This window comes from Megalobrama amblycephala, linkage group LG5, assembly GCF_018812025.1.
Source record: "Megalobrama amblycephala isolate DHTTF-2021 linkage group LG5, ASM1881202v1, whole genome shotgun sequence".
In the NCBI taxonomy this organism is placed as follows: Eukaryota; Metazoa; Chordata; class Actinopteri; order Cypriniformes; family Xenocyprididae; genus Megalobrama; species Megalobrama amblycephala.
The window spans coordinates 20,599,792-20,621,220 of NC_063048.1; the positions used below are offsets into that span (position 1 = coordinate 20,599,792).

At 36.6% G+C, this 21,429-nt stretch overlaps 1 protein-coding gene across 9 annotated transcripts in view; it reads left to right on the top strand.

The window, feature by feature from the left end:
• Nucleotides 1–21,429, top strand: part of slc8a1b (solute carrier family 8 member 1b) — a 134,071-nt gene that overhangs the window by 74,853 nt on the left and 37,789 nt on the right. The window contains exon 1 of one of the 9 annotated variants that reach the window (XM_048191137.1): nt 12,147–12,282. The exons of the other annotated variants lie outside the window; for them this stretch is intronic. Coding sequence (XP_048047094.1) covers nt 12,275–12,282 — 8 coding nt within the window. The 5' untranslated portion in view covers nt 12,147–12,274. Of the gene's footprint in view, nt 1–12,146; nt 12,283–21,429 lie in introns of those variants that run through there. 9 annotated transcript variants of the gene reach the window in all.

A 21,429-nucleotide genomic window follows, 5' to 3' on the forward strand; every position in this document is an offset into this window, starting at 1 on the left:
GACAACCCTTCGGCTAATCTTAAACACATTTGCTCTTAAACATTCATTTTGGATTGATCTATTTTTAGAGGGGGGTTTTTAGAGGTTTCACAGACAATTGCACGACAGGTGTGATTCAGTTTATGGTATTTCTCATTCATTTCTATGGTATCCGTAAACAGTGATTGACTGTCGCACAACTCTGAACGAAATGTAATGATGTAAAAGCTGTAATGTGATTGGTTATCAAGGCACATGTGATCCAAGTTAGCCGTTAAGCTTTCTCCAATGGACCCTCGTATCTCCCAATAATATGACCATCTATGATAGTAACATAGACTGTAAAAAAAGATGGACGACGCACCTTCACTCTCTTCCATTGTAGTAACTGAAGCCACCAGTGTGTCAATATGGCACTGACATCTTGAGTCTCGAGTCTGTGCATAGTGAACTTGGAGCAGTAGTGAGCGCGAATTTGAGCCGCGATATCAAGGACCCGCCCACACTCCAGCAGAATCGGTTAATACTGCAGAACAACACATTATGTTGGTAAATAAACAGTTCTAAAAATGTAGAAATTAAAGTTAAAGCTCCAATCTTCTCCTGAAGATCCAGAGAAAAGTCTGTTGGTGCTTCAGTGATTACTTCGCTCAGAGAAGCTGTAAACTCAGCTGTCATTCATGATGTCAAAACTCGTGTTTTTTATAGCATCAAATAACTAACTTAAACTTATTTAAAGAACGAACACTTTAACTAACATCAGCGTGATAAAAACTGCCTAAAATGACAGAAACCATCTTTGGAAGAAAAAATATTTGATGTGTAATTTGACTGATTAGTTTGTCTCAAGTTCATTACATTCCATGGAGAGGGCGGGGTTTATGACCTATACTGCATCCAGCCACTTGGGGGCGATCAAGACGATTTGGCTTCACTTTTCAGGACTTGTGTGGCATGCTTGGGAAGTAATCATCGTCTTAAAGGGACAGTGCTCCAAAAAAAATGAAATTTTGTCTTTCTGTCACCCACGTCATCCCAAACCTGTATAACGTTCTTTCTACTGTTACATACATATGTGACAACCCAGCAATCTGTAAGGTCATATAAACACCTAAACATTCCATTCGGCACATCTAAATATTGCCCTTTATCCTGATTTTACTCTGCATGTCAACACCATTAGCTGGCAGTCCATAAAAATAATGAAAAATTATATTATATATTTTATTTATTTCACACTTTTTTTTTTTTTTTACATATTTTTTATTTTAATACTGAGTTTTCCACAGAAAATACAAAATATTAAAATACTAATGTATTCTTCAAGAGGCGCATAAAACTAATGCTGTCAATAGGATAAAATAATTTGTGATGATTTCTGACCTATCTTCAGAAAGCAGAATGAAATGAGAAATAATTTTATTTTAATATTACTTTATTTAATTTATTATTTATTTTGAGTAAATTTAATTTTCATTCGTTTTATATTATTTATTTATTTATTTTAAATTTTTAACATGACTTTTCTTGTTCTAGAGAGTCTCTTGTACACGTGTTTGTTTACACTTTGTCATCAAAGTCAAAAAACGTAATTTTCTTGCATTGTTTATAGAATGTGCTGATTTTTGTTTTTAAATACACTTAATGATGTCAGACTTAACCCAATGCAAGTCTTATGCAAGTTTGAATATGTCACATGTCACCTTGAGTAAACAACAATATATCTTATTGAACAGACTGTACTCGTATCCCTCACAGCCTTGTTTTATTCATAAGTATTTATATATGGCGTTGAGTTTGGAACTACATAAGGGAAAGTAAATGACAGAGCTATTACTTGAATGGTTGATAATCTGGGCTGCTACAACTATTGCAGGTTTACAGCCAACTAAGGGTGACAAAGAAAGTGGGTCGTAGTCTTTCCCAATCATCATTGTGGCTTGGAGCAAGGCACTTAGCTGGCTCCAGGGGAATTGAAAGTCCTGTCAATTATGGGACTTTAGGTCTGTTTGGAATGAAAAAGAGGCGCAAACAGCAGTACAAAGAAATAAATAGATATTGACCATAAGTGACTGTAATACTGTAAGTGGTTGCGAGATTCCCTCGTCCTGGGAAAACTCAATACACATAGAACCATAGAACAGTGAATAATGTCTCAGGTCAAATGTCAAACAGATGTCAGTTATCATCCACATATTTTTGCTCTGTCATTTTCAGATGAGGCCATAGGTCAACCCTATATCCTTCTTACAAGCAGACCCAGGAACCACATACGTGAAAACATTACAGTTCAGCCATAGTTCTTTAATTTATTATCTCTCTCTGTTGCTCATGGTGCTTTAGGCAATAAAATTATTGTTTGTGTAAATTATGAGAGGCTAATGTTTTTAAAAGAAGTCTCTTATGCTCACCAAAGCTACATTTATGTTATCAAATATACAGGAAAAAATCATGTTGATATTACAATTCAAAATAACTATTTCTATTTGAATATGTTTAATAATGTAATGTATTCATGTAGGGCCCTATAATTTCCACGATAACGGAATCGCAGAATCCATTCATAAAAACGGAATTTACTATATAACGAGGAATGTCACGGAATTTGTCAAATTTTTGATGAATGAATTAAAAGCAGGTCAGTACACTTAAATTAAATCACGATATAGACTAGTGTCTGTGGATATTAAACCGCAAAAAGACTATTTAAACATGATGAATCCTGCATGCCTGTGTGACTCTGAAATGAATGATGCGGAAGCGCGGTTCCATTTACCTCACACCGCCTCTCACACACTCGCGCGGGGGTGCACGCATGCTGAAGCACACGCGACGCTCGCAGTGTTTTCGTCCTCTGTCTGTCGCCTTACTATATGAACGCACAAATTCATCTCCAGAGCTGCTCTGAAAGTCACTTCATCAGCATTTAGCCGCTTCGTTTGAGAAAACTACCGTCATAAACACAGACAAACTCAAAGCTCTAGGCAAACCGTCAAAATAAAAGTTCGATTTAACTTGACAGAAACATATTACTGTTGTACAGTAGAATTTAGATAAATTATTAAAATATATTTTTAAACAATAATCTCAGTGTTTCTTCCATGTATTAATTTTAACAGTAAAGCTCTGTTGTGCAGAACATTGTTTGACAAAAAAGTTTAATTTCATGATTAAAAGATAAATTAAATGGTATGCATTCATTTGATTGCCAGAAAAATTTAAATACACAACAGGACTTCTGAAAAAAAAAATCATAAAAATATATTTTTTAATTAATAAATATTGTTGTTTTTAAGAATTCAATTCATTAGACATGCTTTTTGATTATTAAAATGGAATTAAACCATTAAAATGGAATCCAGAAAACAGAATTTGGTAAAAATAAAATTTGAGGGGAAAGAATAAAACGTTTATCATAGGGCCCTAAAAAAATGTAATTTTTTTTTGTTAAACTTTTATCAAATTGTTGGTAAATTGGACAAGATTCATTATTTCAATTAATTAGACATGCTTTTTGATTACTAAAATTTAATTTAACCATTAAAATGGAGTAAAAAAATAAATAAAATGGGAAAAAACGGACTCCAGAAAAATTAAAATGGAAAAAACGGAATTTGGGAAAAAATAAAACGGATTTCATAGGGCCCTATTCGTGTGATGGCAAAGCTGAATTACTCCTATCTTCAGTGTCACATGATCTTTCAGAAATCATTCTAAAATGCTGATTTGGTGCTCAAGAAACATGTTTTATTATCAATATTGAAAACAGTTGTGCTGCATAATTTTTTAATGGAAACCATGATGTATTCTTTCTTGATATTTTGATGAATAGAAAGCTAAAAAAAAGAAGAAAAAAAAAGAAACTTAATTTATTTACTTTATTTGAAATAGGAAGTTGTAACATTATAAATATCTTTACTGTTACTGCTTTGGAAATGTGGAACATTTCTAATTTGAATACCTGGAAATAAATACCTGGAAATTGATTCCACACTATTTCTAGGTCACTAGTCAAGTAAATCACGTGACTCTTCATGTGACTCATGCGACTCTTTGTACTGACAGTCATATGTTCTTCCATCGAAGCTCAAGATGCTCTTTGAATCCCTCAAATCATACTGGAGAACATGATCATCAGGTTTGACACAAACTTGTGGAGATCATGCAGCTAGAGTGCTTTTGCCATTAAAGCAAAAGAGACAAACCAAAGACTTTTGGAAATTTGTTCATTTTTCATTAAAGTTTTACAATAGACACACAATCAGGAAATTGTGTGAACGGCAAGCTTTGATCTCAAAGGCAGAGCTACAAATTGGGATTTTCGTTTGAAGCATAACAGATTCTGCTCGCTCAGGGCCCATGTTGAATCAAAAAGCACTGTGATTTGTTTTGGTTTTACCATGGGTATTTAGGAATACAAGCCCATCTGCCATAGAGGATAAGCTATTTTAATTTACATCTTGTTATTAGTTTTTGTCAGCAAAAAAAAACGAAACAAAAAAAAAACTGTTGTGCATGCTTCTCCTCTCTCTCTTTCTCTCTCTAGCTCAGTCATCTGTCACACATATATACGCTGATTAAACTGCACGCACACTTCATCTTACATACATACTGCTTCAGTAGCTCATTTTGTATAAAAGAGCAGAATGAAGGAGAGATGTAGCGTATTGTAAGAACAGATGGAGGAATGAGTGGAGGATAATTGTGGCCTCTGTAACCAAGCGGAAAAGAGAAGCAGTTTGGCCTAACAAAACATACACACATCTACTGTGCGTTTCTTACTGCTCATCACAGCTGTGTGAGAATCTTTGGCCTTTTAGCTAGAATACAGCATGAATGAGCATTAGGGATGTACAGCAATTTGTGGAATATTTATATCGGCAATGATTTTGCTGGTGATACAGTATAAGATTAAGCAAAATCGTGAATGTTTTAATGAGCTTTTTTGCCCATCAAGTTTCATTATAGGAATTAGTTTACGATCTTGTTTTGTGACTTTTTGAGTATGAGAGATATTTTTAATTGTCACTTTTTAAAATCACTAAAAGGCTTTTGTTGCATCACATTGATTTACAATATGACGTTATTTTCTATATTCTGTAAAACATTTGATTAAATTAAAATCTTTTCAGGATTCTCATTAATATTCATAAATTAATGCCATAATGGAGTTTATAAAAACTGATAGATGTTGTAAGTTTGATTCATTTCCATGAGTCAGTTCAAACTGTCAATCTGAATGAATCACATCTAACAATTTGTTGCTCAAAAATGTTCTTGGAAATCTCCTTGTGGCATTTTTCATGTTTTAGTTAAAACATTTATTTAAGTGGGAATTTTTTATTTATTTATTTATTTTGTTCTTGTTTTAAACATTTTAGAATCTACTAAAATAGCTGTCAAGACGAAACATCATCATTTTTGTTCATCCTGTTCAGACATTTCAGAGCAAATGTTAAATTAAAGATAAATGTTAGGAAATATACATCAATCATGTAGTCAAAAGACAAAAATATAACTTTTTTAGCTTTATTTCTTAGTTCAAATTCAGCCCAGGCTCATTAGAAAAACTTACTTGTGTCAACATTTTTGCAAAACGCAAAATATGTTGCGTCGTGCACGTTTCGCGTCAGTTTCAAAATGAAATGTCCTATGAGTGGCGCTAAAAGTGAGTTTAGTTTTTTCTGGAACAGACGAACGTGAGGCAACGTTTTATTACGTTGGAGTTTGTACATATCATCGCAGTTCAGAATTGAAATGTCTGGTGAGTGGCGCTAAAAGCTCCATCACATTTAATAACGTACACTAAACCCTAAACCTAACAAAAGCAAATGTGACATAAAAATGCAATCGTGGCATTTTAGCTTGTTTTTGAGCTGTTTTATCGTCTTTCACTGGATTCGTACTCGAGCTCTTTGCGTCGCAAGTACAATTCTGTACCAGCTGAGCAAGCTTATTACATCAGTAAAACTGAATATATGGAGCTGGGTAAGTGATGCAAACTCCAAAATATATTCGTTTACAAATCATGCACTATGGTAAAAAGTGTTTTGAGGTCAAAACATTATTGTGCAAGGAGCCATCTTTATTAATCCATAATCTGACCCTGTAATCATAATTGTGTGTGAAAACGATTAAAAGTGCTTGCTGTTTTACTGCCTCTAGCGTTCATATCTGTTAGAACTGCAGTGATGTACGTATTGGTACGTATTTTGCGTTTTGCAAATATGTTGACACTGGTACATTTTTTCCAATGAGCCTGTGTTGTTCAAATTAGTCGCTTAAATCAGATGTTGGTTAAATGCCACTCAGATTTATTAACCAGTCTCAAATCTCAGATACCTTCATGTAACTAAACAGCAAATGTTGCTAAAACATTACATTATATTTATCAAGTGGACTAACGAGCTAGTTTTGAAATAATTAGTCACAGTAAAAAACGCCAAACCTGACAGATGGCACTGTTACATGCTCAGCGTGTGGCTGTAGCATTTCAGGTTTGATAGGAAACAGTCTGTGAGTGTGCAGTTGTTCCACGCGCCCCCACAACCAGCTGTCAGAGCTAATTCTCATTCAGACTGGACGGTGGAGGTGAGGAGGTGAATTTACTGCTCGTTGCATCCAAGTGGGATAAGTGCAGTGTTTTTCTCTGTCCATGAAGCATAATGTTTGTGAATTTGAACATATTCTGCCCTTAAAAAGTGGCTTCAGGTCTGCATGTAGCTGCCATGTGGGAAGAGGGTTTGTTGACTGCATACAATTTGCACACTCTCATTACTGTATACTATATGCAAAATCGTTAGTGTGTCTCAAATCATGTGAAAATGCCAGATTTTTGAAGATGCCATAGAATTGGTCTGTATGCAGTGGCAGATTTTTGGTGCCCCTGGGCACTGACACCTAGAGTGACCCTCATCTAGGCCTACTTAAACTCATCTACTCACTAGTCCACTCTCACAGCCTACTATAAACTACTATTACTCGAACGTTTAGTAAAAATATTTTTAAACAAAGACTGAAAAAGTTGTTGGAAGCTTAGTGATGGTGACCTTGAAGTCATGTGGTATAGTTTGTTTATAGCCTACCTTTAGCTTTTGGCTTCTGCTGATTGTATTTACACTTTAAAATTCATAAACATTGTGTTCATTTGTGAAGATTATCACAATGAACAAAATGTGTAAGAATCATAAGATTTTTTGAGTTACAGACCTTATTTTCTGCAATAATCCAAAAGCCAATGGAAAAATTCTATCAAGTTTTTGTCAAGGGAACCAGGGTGATGCTAACTTCTAGGTTGATAAAAGTATGTCATACTATACCAATCTATGCCTAATTAAGTTGTCATTTGGACAAATACAGACAAATTTATGTCAAAATGTACTCTTAAACACAAAGTTGGTTGGTGAACGTAAACAGCTGAGAAAAAACATGTGTATCAGTATATTGGATCCATGCATGCACTCTTAAAGTGACAGGAGCATAATATAACTGCTGCTGTCTGTCATTAAAGGGATAGTTCACCCAAAAATAAAAATTTGATATTTATCTGCTTACCCCCAGGGCATCCAAGATGTATGTGACTTTGTTTCTTCAGTAGAACACAAATGATGATTTTTAACTCCAACCATTGTGGTCTGTCAGTCGTATAATGCATGTCAGTGGGAACTTCATCTATAAGAGTAAAAAAAAGTTGCACAGACAAATCCAAATTAAACCCTGCGGCTTGTGACGACACATTGATGTCCTAAGACACAAAACGATCGGTTTGTGAGAAACCAAACAGTATTTATATCATTTTTTACCTCTAAAATTGTTAGTGAGGTCTGAATGCGCTCTGACACTCATTGTCAGAGTGTCTCGCACTCATTGAAGCAAAGCGCGAGAGATCACTTCCGTCATTCCAGATGTGGAGGGCAGTTGGACATAGTGGTGTTTTAGAGGTAAAAAATGACATAAATACTGTTTTGCAAAAAGACAGAAAATTTATATCTTTGATATCTATATGTTTTACTTTTTTTATCTTTTTGGAATAGAAACTGGAAATCGAAAAGAATTAGAAGCTAAGCAGACTCAAAATCGTTAAAATTCAAATGATACTCAACCCTAGTGTTATTGCTTGCATGCAAAAGCACATACCTTGAAACAAATGGGTCTGTGGTATGAAAATGTAATATCATAATGTGGTACTGTGTGTCCCAGTTCTAGAGACCAAATTAAAACATACTCAAAGTATTTTAACCCATCCACAGTGAACTTAGTTAGCTCTAGAAGTATGTAATTTGGGATTCAGACATGGTCTTGGGTGGATTTGGGGTGACAGCGGCATGGACGGAAGCAGAAACTAATGAGTCCTTAAGGATGTTTGACTGAGGACAGTGAGATGGACAGAGAGAGACGCTAATCAGTCCTCAAGGGGTTGTGTGGCAGAGATGATTCTTACTCCTGGACTACAAACATACAGCTGAGCTTATACAAGTAAGGTGGACGTTGCCACCGAAAAGTTGACCTGTGCCATCTGTCAATCATCTCAAACACACTGGGAAGAGAGTGAACACACACATTTCACTTCTGTTTATCACAGATTTTGCCTTTTTTCATTCATTTGATGAGTCATTGCTTGTTTTGTTTTGGCTGTGCGAATGGTTACCATGGCGATGACTGGCCTGTTTTAGGTACAGCCTGTCATTTTTAGGGTGTTTAAGAACTTCCATATTTGTGTACCCGTATGCGTGTGTGTGTTTGGGTGTCCACTCACACTAATGTTTATGCTATTCTCGCTGTGGTTGATCAATGGTAACTCGTGTAGAATAGCTGTGCAGTCAACCGGAGAGTGTTTATGTAAAACCAGGCCTGAGTTTAGTTAGAATACTTGAGCGTAAAATGTGTCTTCCAAATGTGTCCTGAAAACACGTCATACGAATGCACTTCTAGGGTTAAACGTCCATCAGCGCACATGCTGGTGTGAAATGTAGCCTGGTGTGATATGTGTGCCACAAACGATTTCTGGAGGATTGATTGGACCTTCAGTGGAGCTCTATAGAAGTCCCAAACAGCTTCAGAGACTTCATTTTCCTGCAGAGCACCTTGCTTTTAGCCTTATTCCTTCTTTCTTCTTTTCTTCCTCTTTGAAAGCCTGCTTCTGTGAAGGCTTCTACCTCCTACGGTTAATACAGTACCTCACTCTCTCTCTTTTTTTTCCCTCGCATACATATTTTACCGCTAGATCAGTGTGTGAGTGAAAAAAAAAAAACAGGTGTTGAAAAGAGTGTCAAAGGTCATGAATTACCTGACTTGTAAAAATTTCTGGAGCTGTCATTCATTCTGTTTATATAGAGAGAGAAGCATCAAACGCCTGACACGGGTGCGCATCACTGTAATTTGACCTTTTAAAATGGAGGGGTTTTTTTGTAGCTCAAATATGTGGTTGTTTAGGAGCTGGATGGAGCTGATCGTTACGCAATCAATATTTCTATCTGTCCGTTTATCGTACAATAGTCTATCCTTGACCCATCAGCATCTTTGAACCCACAGTAAGAATTAGATAAATGAAAAAAGGAAAAACAGGAAAAAAAACTGCTGTTTTTTAAATAAAATTAATTTTGAAATGGCAATTCATCCTATCTATTTTCTAAAATGCATATTATTGCTTTTATTGTGAACGATTTATCTATTCAGGTTTCATTTTTGAGCTTGAAATAACTTATCAAAGTTTTGTAACTCAATCTTCCATTGAAAACGTCTACCTAGGTGCCAGACTTCTTAAATATTTAGTCTGCTTAAATCTGCCCCTTTCTTCCAATCGACTGCAAGCTTGTGTTCATATCTGCCTTCATCCAGTCAATAACCAGACTGAATCAAGTTCTAACCCTACATTTTTTTTTCTTTTCCGATAATCATTTTCACTTGGATGTAATAATCACAATACAAATGAAAATATATATCTCTACTGCCATTTCATTGGAACTTTAAAAATGCTTTAAAAATTACTAAAAGGTGTCCTAAAAGTAGGTTTTTTCCCACTGCATTTCAACTCTTTTAAAGTAATACAATAGCTTTGTGTGAGGATAACACCAAAATTTAACTACCTTTCCCTTCCCAGGAAATATCAAATCTCATTTGCGCATTCAAATATTTAAATGGGGCGCTTTATGAGGCACAAGGAAAAACCAATGATGTTTGACATCATTGATGTAAAACATAGTATGATGTGTCTTAATGTTTGCAATTTATGAATGTGTGAATAATATACAAAGGAGGGGAACAATTTCAGTAAATACTTAAAACCAAAAATTCTTTTTCTTGCACAAAGCTATCGCCAGGCTTCAGGAGACATGAAATATAGTGAACTAGACATATGAACTATTTACAGGGTTTTGACGAAGACTAAAGATATAGAAAGACCGTTCATTCCTATTACTTACGAATGGAAGAACTGCAACGCACAATATGGCGGAATATGTCCCGCCTTCTAAGTGAATGAGTTTTGTGTCACTGCAGCTGCCGTTAGAAGCTCCAGTTCCCATAGAAACCTGAGACACACTTAGGACTGCACATGCACATTGGCTCGTCTGAAAAATAAGCTTTTTTATGTTATTTGAGATTAAGAAACAACATTTATGGGACAGTTTGTGTCAGATTTTGTTGCTGATTTGAAATATGTTATTTAATTGTGAGTTTGCCAAGCAGTTTTTGAGATTTCAGGATTCCCCCATTCAAATAGATTGGACTTGATCTTGGATGCCCTGAAATAGCTGCCCGGAGGCGTTGCAAATATGGCCGTAGAGAGAACAGACTTTCCTTGAAAAGGGACTTTGGTTTTGAGCATTTTTAAAGCACAAGAGCTATAGTGCAACCTGAACATTTTGCCTAACATCTTCTGAAGAAAACAGGTGGAAATAATACAAGTAGGGAACAAGAAGATTAATGACAGAATGTACATTTTTGGGTAAACTATTGGGTAATTTACAGACATTTACATTATTTTGTCTATCCCCTGTATGTGTGTGAATGAAAAGACATGTCTTTTTGCAGTTGCCATTGAAATACAGGTCTGTTTTTTGTCACCTGGCCTCCCTTGTTATTTTTTTCTTATAGTTTTTGTCTCTTGAGAGCTTCTTTGGCTTTACAGACAACCTTTTGAAAAGAAAAAAAACTGACACAAGCTTTTATAATGCATTTGTGTGTGTATTTCTCTGAGTAATAGCGTTGTGTGTGTCTGTGTGTGTGTGTTGCTCTATGAGTAATAGCTGTGTGTGTGTGTGTGGGCGGGTGGTACAGTAACAGATGCAGACTCGAAAGACGCATACACAGTGAAAGAGTGATGGAAGAAGAAGAAGAAAAGGAAAATGTTATTAAAACATGCCAGAAGAGAAAAAGGGACAGATTACAAGTTTTCCATTGAAAACTTGGAATGGCGACGTTTTTAAGTTTCCCCCTGTGATCTCGGAAAACCAGTTGCTATGACTTCACCGAACCTTCAGGAAACAAACAGCTCAATGACATCAATGTATTAGATTGCAATTGGCTCTGATTTGATTGACATCGCTAAATCCCGCCCCTCACCAGAGGTCTTTGGTTCACAAAGACCAGTTTTCACTCAGTGTATCATACCATCCTCCAAACATGTAAAAGAGATTGAGAGTGTCAGAGTTTTTTAACAGGTTTGATATATGCACTGGTCTGTACAGAGAAAACGACGGTCAGAGGAGAGTATTAATTATGCATTAAATGCTTTAGTTTGCACTCCAAAGTACCATTACTTGTCATTTTGAAGACTCTTTACCAGAAGCACATTACAGTACACTAAGTGCATGGACAGTCTCCATAGCAGAGCTTTTGCAGTTTGTTCCTGCTGGTAGATGCTGGAACTACACTATTTTGTGGAGAAAAAAAGGCATGTTTTTCCATTGAAAAGTAGCCATGTGTTATGACGAAATAACATTTTTGCAAAATAAAACTCTTTCCAAGTATTTTAGACCTCCTTGGTGACCTCTTTCCAGATATTATCATATTGACAAAATTAGCTTTTGCTATATTTTGAATTGCTATATTTTACTCAAAACGTTTGAGTCCGTTCACCAGAAAAAAAAATTGCTCAGATTTGATCTGTGATTCATTCAGTGACTCTTTTTGTAATTCACGTCATCACGACAGTAGGTTGCAACCAATCTTAGAAATATTATGAGTGAATCATTGAGACATTCACTTGGGATTCTTTCAAAATCACCAAAAAAGGTCTTATTCTTTTTTTTTTAAATTGCTCATCTACATGATCTACTAAAAGACTCAAGAAATAATGCAACAGTAAGTGTTTACAAAGTCGATGTATTGTTTTCATTTCCATTTTGTCAGCTTTTGGGCTTTTATCAAGCTTAAGAGAAATGACAGCAATATCCTAAAAATGGTTTATAAGTTTCAGTAATATGCTTTAAGTGTTTAAAGAGAGCATTGAGATATTGTATTACACTGGGCAGCATAGCAATGCATTTCAAGTAGGCTCCTTGCAGTTAAAATTGTGTATGTCATCAGTCATTTTTACACATTCATAAATTGAGGATTATGTTGTATGTACACACTGTAGAACTTGTCGTAGAGCTGCACTTTTTCCTCGGGCTGCTTATGCTTTGCTGAACTGAACATTCATTCTCATCCCATTGGTTTATTGTCGGTCAACAGATACTCATTCACAAATGGCATGCCTCGTTTGTTCACAAACAAGATGTTTGATTCAGTGCTTCTCTATTCACTCATTCGGACAAACTTGGTTCAGTGAAGCAGTAGAATTCCTTCAGTAACTTTTACCAATCGATTAAAAGCTTGCCTAGTAAGACTATTTTCTCTGATGTGTTGCTGTTATAGTTAGTCTTTGAAGGCTGGAACACATTTAGAAGATTTACGAATCAGTGCATGGCAGTCGTTCAGGACTGAAACATCACTATTTGATATATCGCAGCCACATACTGAACAGGAAAGTTATGTCAGGTGACAGTCTCCAAAGAGCAACTTGGAGTCAAGTGTTTCACTCAAGGGCACGATGATTCAGAATCTCTGAAAGTCTCTGGTTCATAAGTTACTCTACCTGAGGTCAATCCCATGAGCCTTAGATCCACCGGTCTGAAACATGCTGTCTCACTTTTATGTCATACATATACATTGGTTCATTTTTAACATGATAGATTACCACAAGGTTCCTCGGGATCTGTAAGTATTTTTCTTTTTGCAGTTACTTTTCTCACTGTTTCTTTTTTGTTGTAACTCTCTCCCTCCCTTTGCTCTATATTCCTACCCATGCATGACTTCATTATATGGAGATTTTAATTACCTTGTTGCAGGTTATTTGCATATGCAGTGGGGGGATGAGTATGTTCTCCCTCTGCGGCTCTCACTGTGTGACCTTTGACATCAGTCAGGCTTAAAACCCATGAGAGGAGGCGTTGTAAGAGGTTTGTTGATCTCAGCTTTCATATACTCAAGTAAGAAGGAAGGAGAACAGTCACCTCCGAACTAAAAACACACGAATATGTATTTTTTTTTTCGATTTCAGTATTTTAAAAATGTATTTTTTTTCCTGTGATGGCAAAGCTGAATTTATAGCAGCTATTACTGCAGTCTTCAGTGCCACATGATCCTTTAGAAAATCTTCTAATATGCTGATTTGATGCTCAATAATATTTTTGTGTAAATCATATTAATTTTTTAAAATAGAAAATAGAAAGATAAAAGCAACATTTATTTGAAATCTTTTGTAACATTATAAATGTCTTTACTGTCACTTTTGATGAATTGAATGTATCGATGCTGAATGAGTATTGATTCCTTTTTTAAAATAAAATATTTATATAGTTCCCCCAGACTTTTGAACAGTAATGCATGTAAAAGTCATTTTAAATTGTCACATATCAAATTAAATTACTTTGACTTATCTTAAAGGGTTAGTTCACCCAAAAATGAAAATTCTGTCATTAATTACTCACCCTCATGTCGTTCCACTCCCGTAAGATCTTCGTTCATCTTTGGAACACAAATTAAGATATTTTTGATAAAATCCGATGGCTCAGTGAGGCTTCCATTGACAGCAAGATAATTAACACTTTCAATGCCCAGAAAGCTACTAAAGACGTATTTAAAACAGATCATGTGAGTAAAGTGGTGCAACCTTAATGTTAAGAAGCGACGAGAATACTTTTTGTGCGCAAAAAAAAAAAAAAAAAGACTTTATTCAACAATATTTAGTGATGGGCGATTTCAAAACACTGCTTCATGAATCTTCGCAGCTTTACAAATCTTTTGTTTCGAATCAGTGGTTCGGAGCGTGTATCAAACTGCCATGGTCACGTGTTTTCAGTAAACAAGGCTTCGTTATGTCATAAGTGTTTCGAAATGTATTACAAAAAAAAATAAAAATATTCAATGGTTCACGTGACTTTGGCAGTTTGATGCACCGAACCATGTTTTGAGTAAGCCATTCGTTGGTTGATATCTAGAAAAGTGTAAATGCTTTAGCTCTGTGGTGCTTCTGTTTGTTTGAGTGGCCCATGTCAGCTTCTCTCTCAACTAGAGTTGTCAAAAGTACAGACTTCGGTACCAATCGGTACTGAAATTTTAAAATATGTGATGCTTTGAGCGCTGTTAAGCGGATTCGTAAACACCACTTATTGGCCATTGTGTTGACGCGCTCATCAGATATGTCTGCGATTGGTTACAATGATCAACACATGGGAGCGTTTGAAAGCACACGGAAGTGTTTGAATTTGAAAGCGTTCTGAAAGTGGGAGCAGGAGCATTTAAAGGTGCCCTAGAATTAAAAATTAAATTTACCTTGACATAGTTAAATTACAAGAATTCAGTACATGGAAATGACATACAGTGAGTCTCAAACTCCATTGTTTCCTCCTTCTTATATAAATCTCATTTGTTTAAAAGACCTCCGAAGAACAGGCGAATCTCAACATAACACCGACTGTTAGGTAACAGTCGGGCTTATTAATATGTACGCCCCCAATATTTGCATATGCCAGCTCATGTACAAGGCATTACACAAGGGCAGCCAGTATTGACGTCTGGATCTGTGCACAGCTGAATCATCAGACTAGGCAAGCAAGCAAGGACAATAGCGAAAAATGGCAGATGGAGCAATAATAACTGACATGATCCATGATAACATGATATTTTTAGTGATATTTGTAAATTGTCTTTCTAAATGTATTGTTAGCATGTTGCTAATGTACTGTTAAATGTGGTTAAAGTTACCATTGTTTCTTACTGTATTCACGGAGACAAGAGCCGTCATTATTTTCATTATTAAACACTGGCAGTCTGTATAATTCATAAACACATCTTCATTCTTTATAAATCTCTCCAACAGTGTAGCATTAGCCGTTAGCCACGGAGCACTATCAAAGCTCGGCAAAGAGTGTCATTGATGACTATTTACAACGTTTTTAAAGCGTTGATCATTGAAGCCAATCACAGACATAATCTATATTGGCCAATCAGAGGTGTTTACGAATCTGCTCAACAGCGCTCAAAGCATCACATTTTTAAAATTTCAGTACCGACTTGGTACCGAAGTCGGTACTTTTGACAGCTCTACGTTCAACCAATCATGTGTGTTTGAGATGGGACTGCTGAACTATCAGAAGGTGGAAAGTGAGATTGAAGCATTTGTAGAAACATGTTTATTCTAATGGGGTAAGACTGATGCCTCTCTGTATTGCATTATTGGTGCCATCAGTAGAACGGTGCAAATGGCTTCAGGGTCTCCAGGCCTGTCAGTCTGTTCCTGTTTGTCATTATTATCACACTAATGAGTTGAATTTTCTCTTAAGCAGTTGTGCTTACCTTGCACCCGTCTAAAGAATCAGTTCATTTATCTTTCCTCCAGTTCACACAATCATTACTTCCTGTGGCAGAGGTGTAACCGCCACATTTGTGGATCATCTAAACAAGCTGCTGGGTGTCTTTGGTGCTAACAGGAGCAGCAGGGTGGAACGGGGTCTCCGTGACTTATCTGAGGGGCTACTGGCTGGAGCTGATGGGCCTCATCTGCTCTCGGTCCATGCTGAATTGTTCGGAAATTAGGTGGATAATGATCTGGTGGGATGGGGCTCTGCTCTCTCTGATTTGTGAGCTGTCAGTTTGTCTTGAACTCAGCCTCACTGGTTAGCCATGTCTCTGCTGAGTGTCCAGCAGCTGCCGGGTGTGTGTGTGTGTGTGTGTAAGAAATATTTGTGTGGAATATGCGACTCTGTAGGAGACGGTAATCTGAGGAAAAGTGGATATCACTGCTCTTCCCAGAAAAGAAATCCAGAGTGAGTGCTGGAACGAGAGAAAGAGAGACATGAGAGAGAGATTGCTGTTATTTGACCTCTAGTAAATATATGACTTTTTTCATGCTGATGCTTGCCTGCCATCAGGGATGTAAGAGTATGTGTGTGCAATAAAGCGTAAAACAGAATTGGAAACCTCTGAAAATCCTTCAACCTGATCCAGAGACACATAAGGAGGATCATCAAACACACACACACATGCACACACATCAAGCATCTCTATCAGTGGCGGAGCTTGCTGGGTCTATAGCCCTGCCAGAAATTTGCATAGCACATAGCACTTTTTTTTTTACTTTCACTTTCGTTAAAGTCATTAAAAACCTATAAATAAAAAGTGGTTGCTCAGAGTGCATATAGTCCCTCTCTAAATAGTGTTAAAATAACACTGGAGCAGAGTTAAATTTAATGAGATAATTAAGCAATTAATTTATTGCGCATTAGTGATGAACACCTGCTGTTAACAAGCAGAATCACTGAAGAAATAAGAAACACAAGAACTACAAGTGACTTAAGTCACAGACTTATTAATTGCTTGATTATCTCATTAACTTTAACTCTGCTTCAGTGTTACTTTAACACTATTTAGAGAGGGACCATATGTACTCTGAGCAGAGATGATGATTTTGCTGTCTAGGAAGATATATGGAAGAATGTTTGTAAACAAGCAGATCTCGTTCCCCATTGACTGCCATAATATTTTTTTTCCTACTATCGTAGTCAATTCTTAGTACCCCTTCCGTTAGTACCCCTTCTAAGTCCCAACCACCCCCTAGCCCATTAGCACCACTCTAAAAAAAAAATAAATAAATCCTGGCGCCGCCGCTGATCTTCACATGTATGTAGAGTGTAGTAGCTACTGAGGAGTGCACAGTGTACACACTGTTGCTACGGTGACAGTAGAGCTGATGTACGTGGGATCTTTAGAGGAGGAGAGGTCAAGGGGTCAGCGCTAAGAAATGCATCCTTATATGGGCATCCAGAGAACCCAGCAGAGTAAAAGACTACAGCACTATGAGATTGTGACATGACTGTCTATCTATCTGTCGATCTATCTATCTATCTCTCTGTCTTGTCTGTCTGCTCTGATGCCCTGATTTAAAAAGCAAACAGCCTAGCAGCCACCTAGCAACACCCTAATAACATCCAAAAACACTAGCAGTTGCCTCTTTAGAAAATGTAAAAAAAAAAAAAAAAAATTAAGGTCTGAATGTCTTGGTTGTGTTTCTAGACAAGTGAACTAGATTGAAGGCCGCTGAAACACATACGCACACGCAGACAAACGTGCCCAGCTTTTGTTCATTACAGAGAAACGTCAGACAGGGCTGTTGCAGTTCCAGCAGCCCTTGATTTAAGGTCTTCTGTTAGAGAAAAGTGCACAGAGAGAGATGGAGAGACCTGCACAGGGCTGTAAATGAATAGAGAAGACAAGAGACACTATGAAGGTCATGAAGGCCAATTTTATTGCAGCTTTTTGTTCCACTCTCTGACTGTGTGTGTGTGTGTGTGTGTGTGTGTGGGCGTGCTTGCACATACGTGCTTGAAGGCATGGATGTTTGTTGTGCTGCCTTTTTGTAAGGACCATCAACTCACACTGCCATGTCGCCACCCTCCGATCTGAACATACTGCAGCTCTTTCAATTAATACATTATTAATGATTAGCAAAACAAAGCTTATGAATATTCAAATGCTTTTATCACTAAGGAGTTAAAAGGAGTTTTTTCACTTCACCAGAACACACCAGCATACTTTAGTCTCCTGAGGCACATAGCCAGTTACTATTAATCTAATTAACTGTCTCACTTAAGACCTGCCTATCAAAACTCACCCGAGAGAGGATGAGAGAGGAAGACACTGAGAAGAGAGAGAGAGCAAGAGCGAGAGGGGCGGAGTGAGCCAGATATCAGCAGACAGAAGCAATGGAGGTTTTGAAGCACTGTGGTTCTGAAATTGGGTCTTCTTGTCATTTCAGTCTCTTGTGACAGTTCAGACTTAAGAAATTGTGTCAAGAACAAAAATCTTTGATTCAGTTTGGATTCACCTTGACCCGGAACACAGAATTCTGAGAGCAGGAGAAGAACCAAAAAAGAAAAATAATTTAGATGTACTACCACTTCCAAATTAAGGCTGGGAAAGTTTTTTGTCACTTTTGCACTTCCATCAGATGACTTTCAAAAACACTTTTCAAATTAGTTACTGATTTGAGCAAAAACATTTTTAAAGGCCCACTAAAATGCCTTGGAATGGGCAGCTTTATGCACCGTGTTGACGTAATTTCCAATGAAACAGGAAGACAGGGCGGGATATATCTAGAAGCTCCTCACGCATATGATCCGCTCTGTGCTATCGTGTCTCTGGACCCGAGCAGACTGTGCTTGCCCTGCAGCAGTTCACGTGACGCTAACGTGAAAACGGACTTAATTCGCGTCAATGGAAATCATATTTACACTCTCTGAATCGTTCTCTATCCTCTATATAGTGCACTATGTGCCATTCACCATGTAGAAACTAGTAAATGTGTGAACAATTGACCGATTTCAGCAGCAGCTTCAGCGTCTGTTTATAGTGTAGGAGGGGGCGGGACTTCAGATTCTAGAGACCATTTGATTGGACAGAAAATCTGATGAGAAGCTGAAGTCATTAAAATCAGTGATCCATTTTAGCAGAAGTGGGAGACTGTGAGTTTTGAATGCTTTTATCTTCTAAATGTGAATTTTGTCATTGTTTTGGAACACACCAGCTTATTCATAACCTTTAGGCTAACATATTCATACTAAAAGCTAAAAAACTTACATTTCTGTCAGGACCACTGTCGTCAAATATGATTGATGATTGCATAGAGTTTTTATTGGCGGTATGGTTCTGTTCTGGGCAAGAGCTCCCTGTGTATCCATGCAGCCTAGCATGGATAAGAGCAGGGAGAGCAGCAATAACCTCCCTAGGGTAAACAGAACAGAACCAACATGTGCAGATATAATTAATGTCAATAATTTAACATGTAGGGGAGAGCTGGGCACAATCTAACGCTTTTTGACTTTCTCAGTTTGTGTAAATGTACTTAGGGTTCAGAGAATTTCTTTTGTTCCACATTAATTTCACACGTGTCTGGTACAAATATGTGGCTTTGTTTCATGAATACAGTGTATACTTTTTACTTTATTTACCCCGAAAGAAGGGAAGTGAAATGTGACAACATGCCCCATAGGTGGGGCACATTGTAACATGTGATGGGGCACGTTGAAACATGACCATATGACTAGGGCTGGGTATTGAGACAATTTTCACGATTCGATTCAATTACTATTCACATGCTTGCGATTTGATTACGATTTCGATACGATTCCATATCAATTATTTTGGATGTAGTACATGCCAAATTTTAGGAAAAAAATCTCTCAACTAATGCTGTAAACTACACATGGGAGTCAGTTGGCACTACTATAATAATACTGAAGGTTAAATTAACTTATTTATATACAAACACTTAATGATGTTTTTATTATAAATAAAGTTTAGAATTACATAATCATATTTCTACTCCAATCCGTTTTTTTGAAATATAGACATTTAAATCGTGGCTGTCATAATTTATTCAAACATGCATTAAATATTGAAGAACATTAAACATTATAATGAATATGTAAAGGTGCATAGCTATATTTATCAGAATGTTGCTTTCTAGAGTTCACTTTTCTAGCTAATGAGTTTATGGTCACTGAATATGTTTTTCTGAGGTAAATGTGACGTTACGTGACATTGTTTACAAGCTGATTTATTGACTTTCCGAGGATGAAACACTGATTGAGCTATTACACAAGACATGATATGGATTTCGGTGAGTTGTACTGTATATTTTAACATACATTCAGATGTTTAGTCATGTTTATTTCACGCTGTAACTGGTATTAAAGCGGAGCAGAGGATGTTCACATGCTGCTGCTTCTCTTTAACTGAGGCGCTACAGTGATCTGTCACGTCACATTAAACAGCGCCAAAACGTTATTTATTTTTTGAATCTCATAATAAGATGGACATCATTTGAAATATGAGACTTTGCTTCACATCAAAAGTAACAAAGCACAAAGATTATAGTGATTTATTGGATGGGAGGCGCGCTACATGTTCTGTTCATTCATCAACTGAAAACAGACTAGACTAATCGATTCTTGGGATTTAAGAATCGATATCGGTTCGTAAAAATGAGAATAGATTAAAATTGAGAAATCAATATTTTTTACCCAGCCCTACATATGACAGCTAAAAATGTTATCTGATTTAACTAAAAAAATGGACGATAAACTAAAATATTTTGGCAATAAAAGACGATTATTATTTTTGTTCATATAAAATGATGGAAATTCACATTTTTAGAAATTCAAATTTAAATAATTTTGTAGTTTGACAGTGAAATGCAATAGCTGCTGATAATACTGAAGAGCTTATATATGGATGCTGTGATAGGCGTTGTATTCCTGTAGGAAGACGCGAGTCACCTGGGAGTCAGCTGATGCGAGCTTGACTGACGTGACCTGCCAGAACTGACGCTAACGCTTGATTTTGATTTCAGGTGGACTTTAAGTTCCAATAGAAACATAAATTGACAATCAAGTGATCAAAAATGATATTAATTGTTATTGTAACCACCTCAGTTGCTATATATATGTGATGTGATCTGTGAACCTGTCGGATGTCGCAATGGAACGTTTTCAGTAAAGTAAAAAAATAGGTTGAATGTAATTTTTTTTTTGTTAAAATTGGGTTTTCATTAAATTACCATTCTATAACATCTTGTCCATCATCTCTGAAAATATCTTGGCAAAATTCACCTGTTAAGTGCAGAAAAATAGCTATTTATAGTGGCAAGGCTGTCTTTCTCTAACATTACTGTTTAAGAATACACCCAGCGGAGGTAAAAAAAAAAAAAAAAAAAAATGCCCATAGCTTTCCCTCACTTAACACTACAAAGACAGTTCACCTATCAAAATAAACCACATAACATGTAGAATGAAGGTGTATTAATGCTAATTTCCCACCAGTCCTACATAAACTACGGCACACAAAGATTTTTTTTTTTTTGAATACAACGTTATCGTGAAGAGGCGGAGCACAAGAGAACAACAGAGC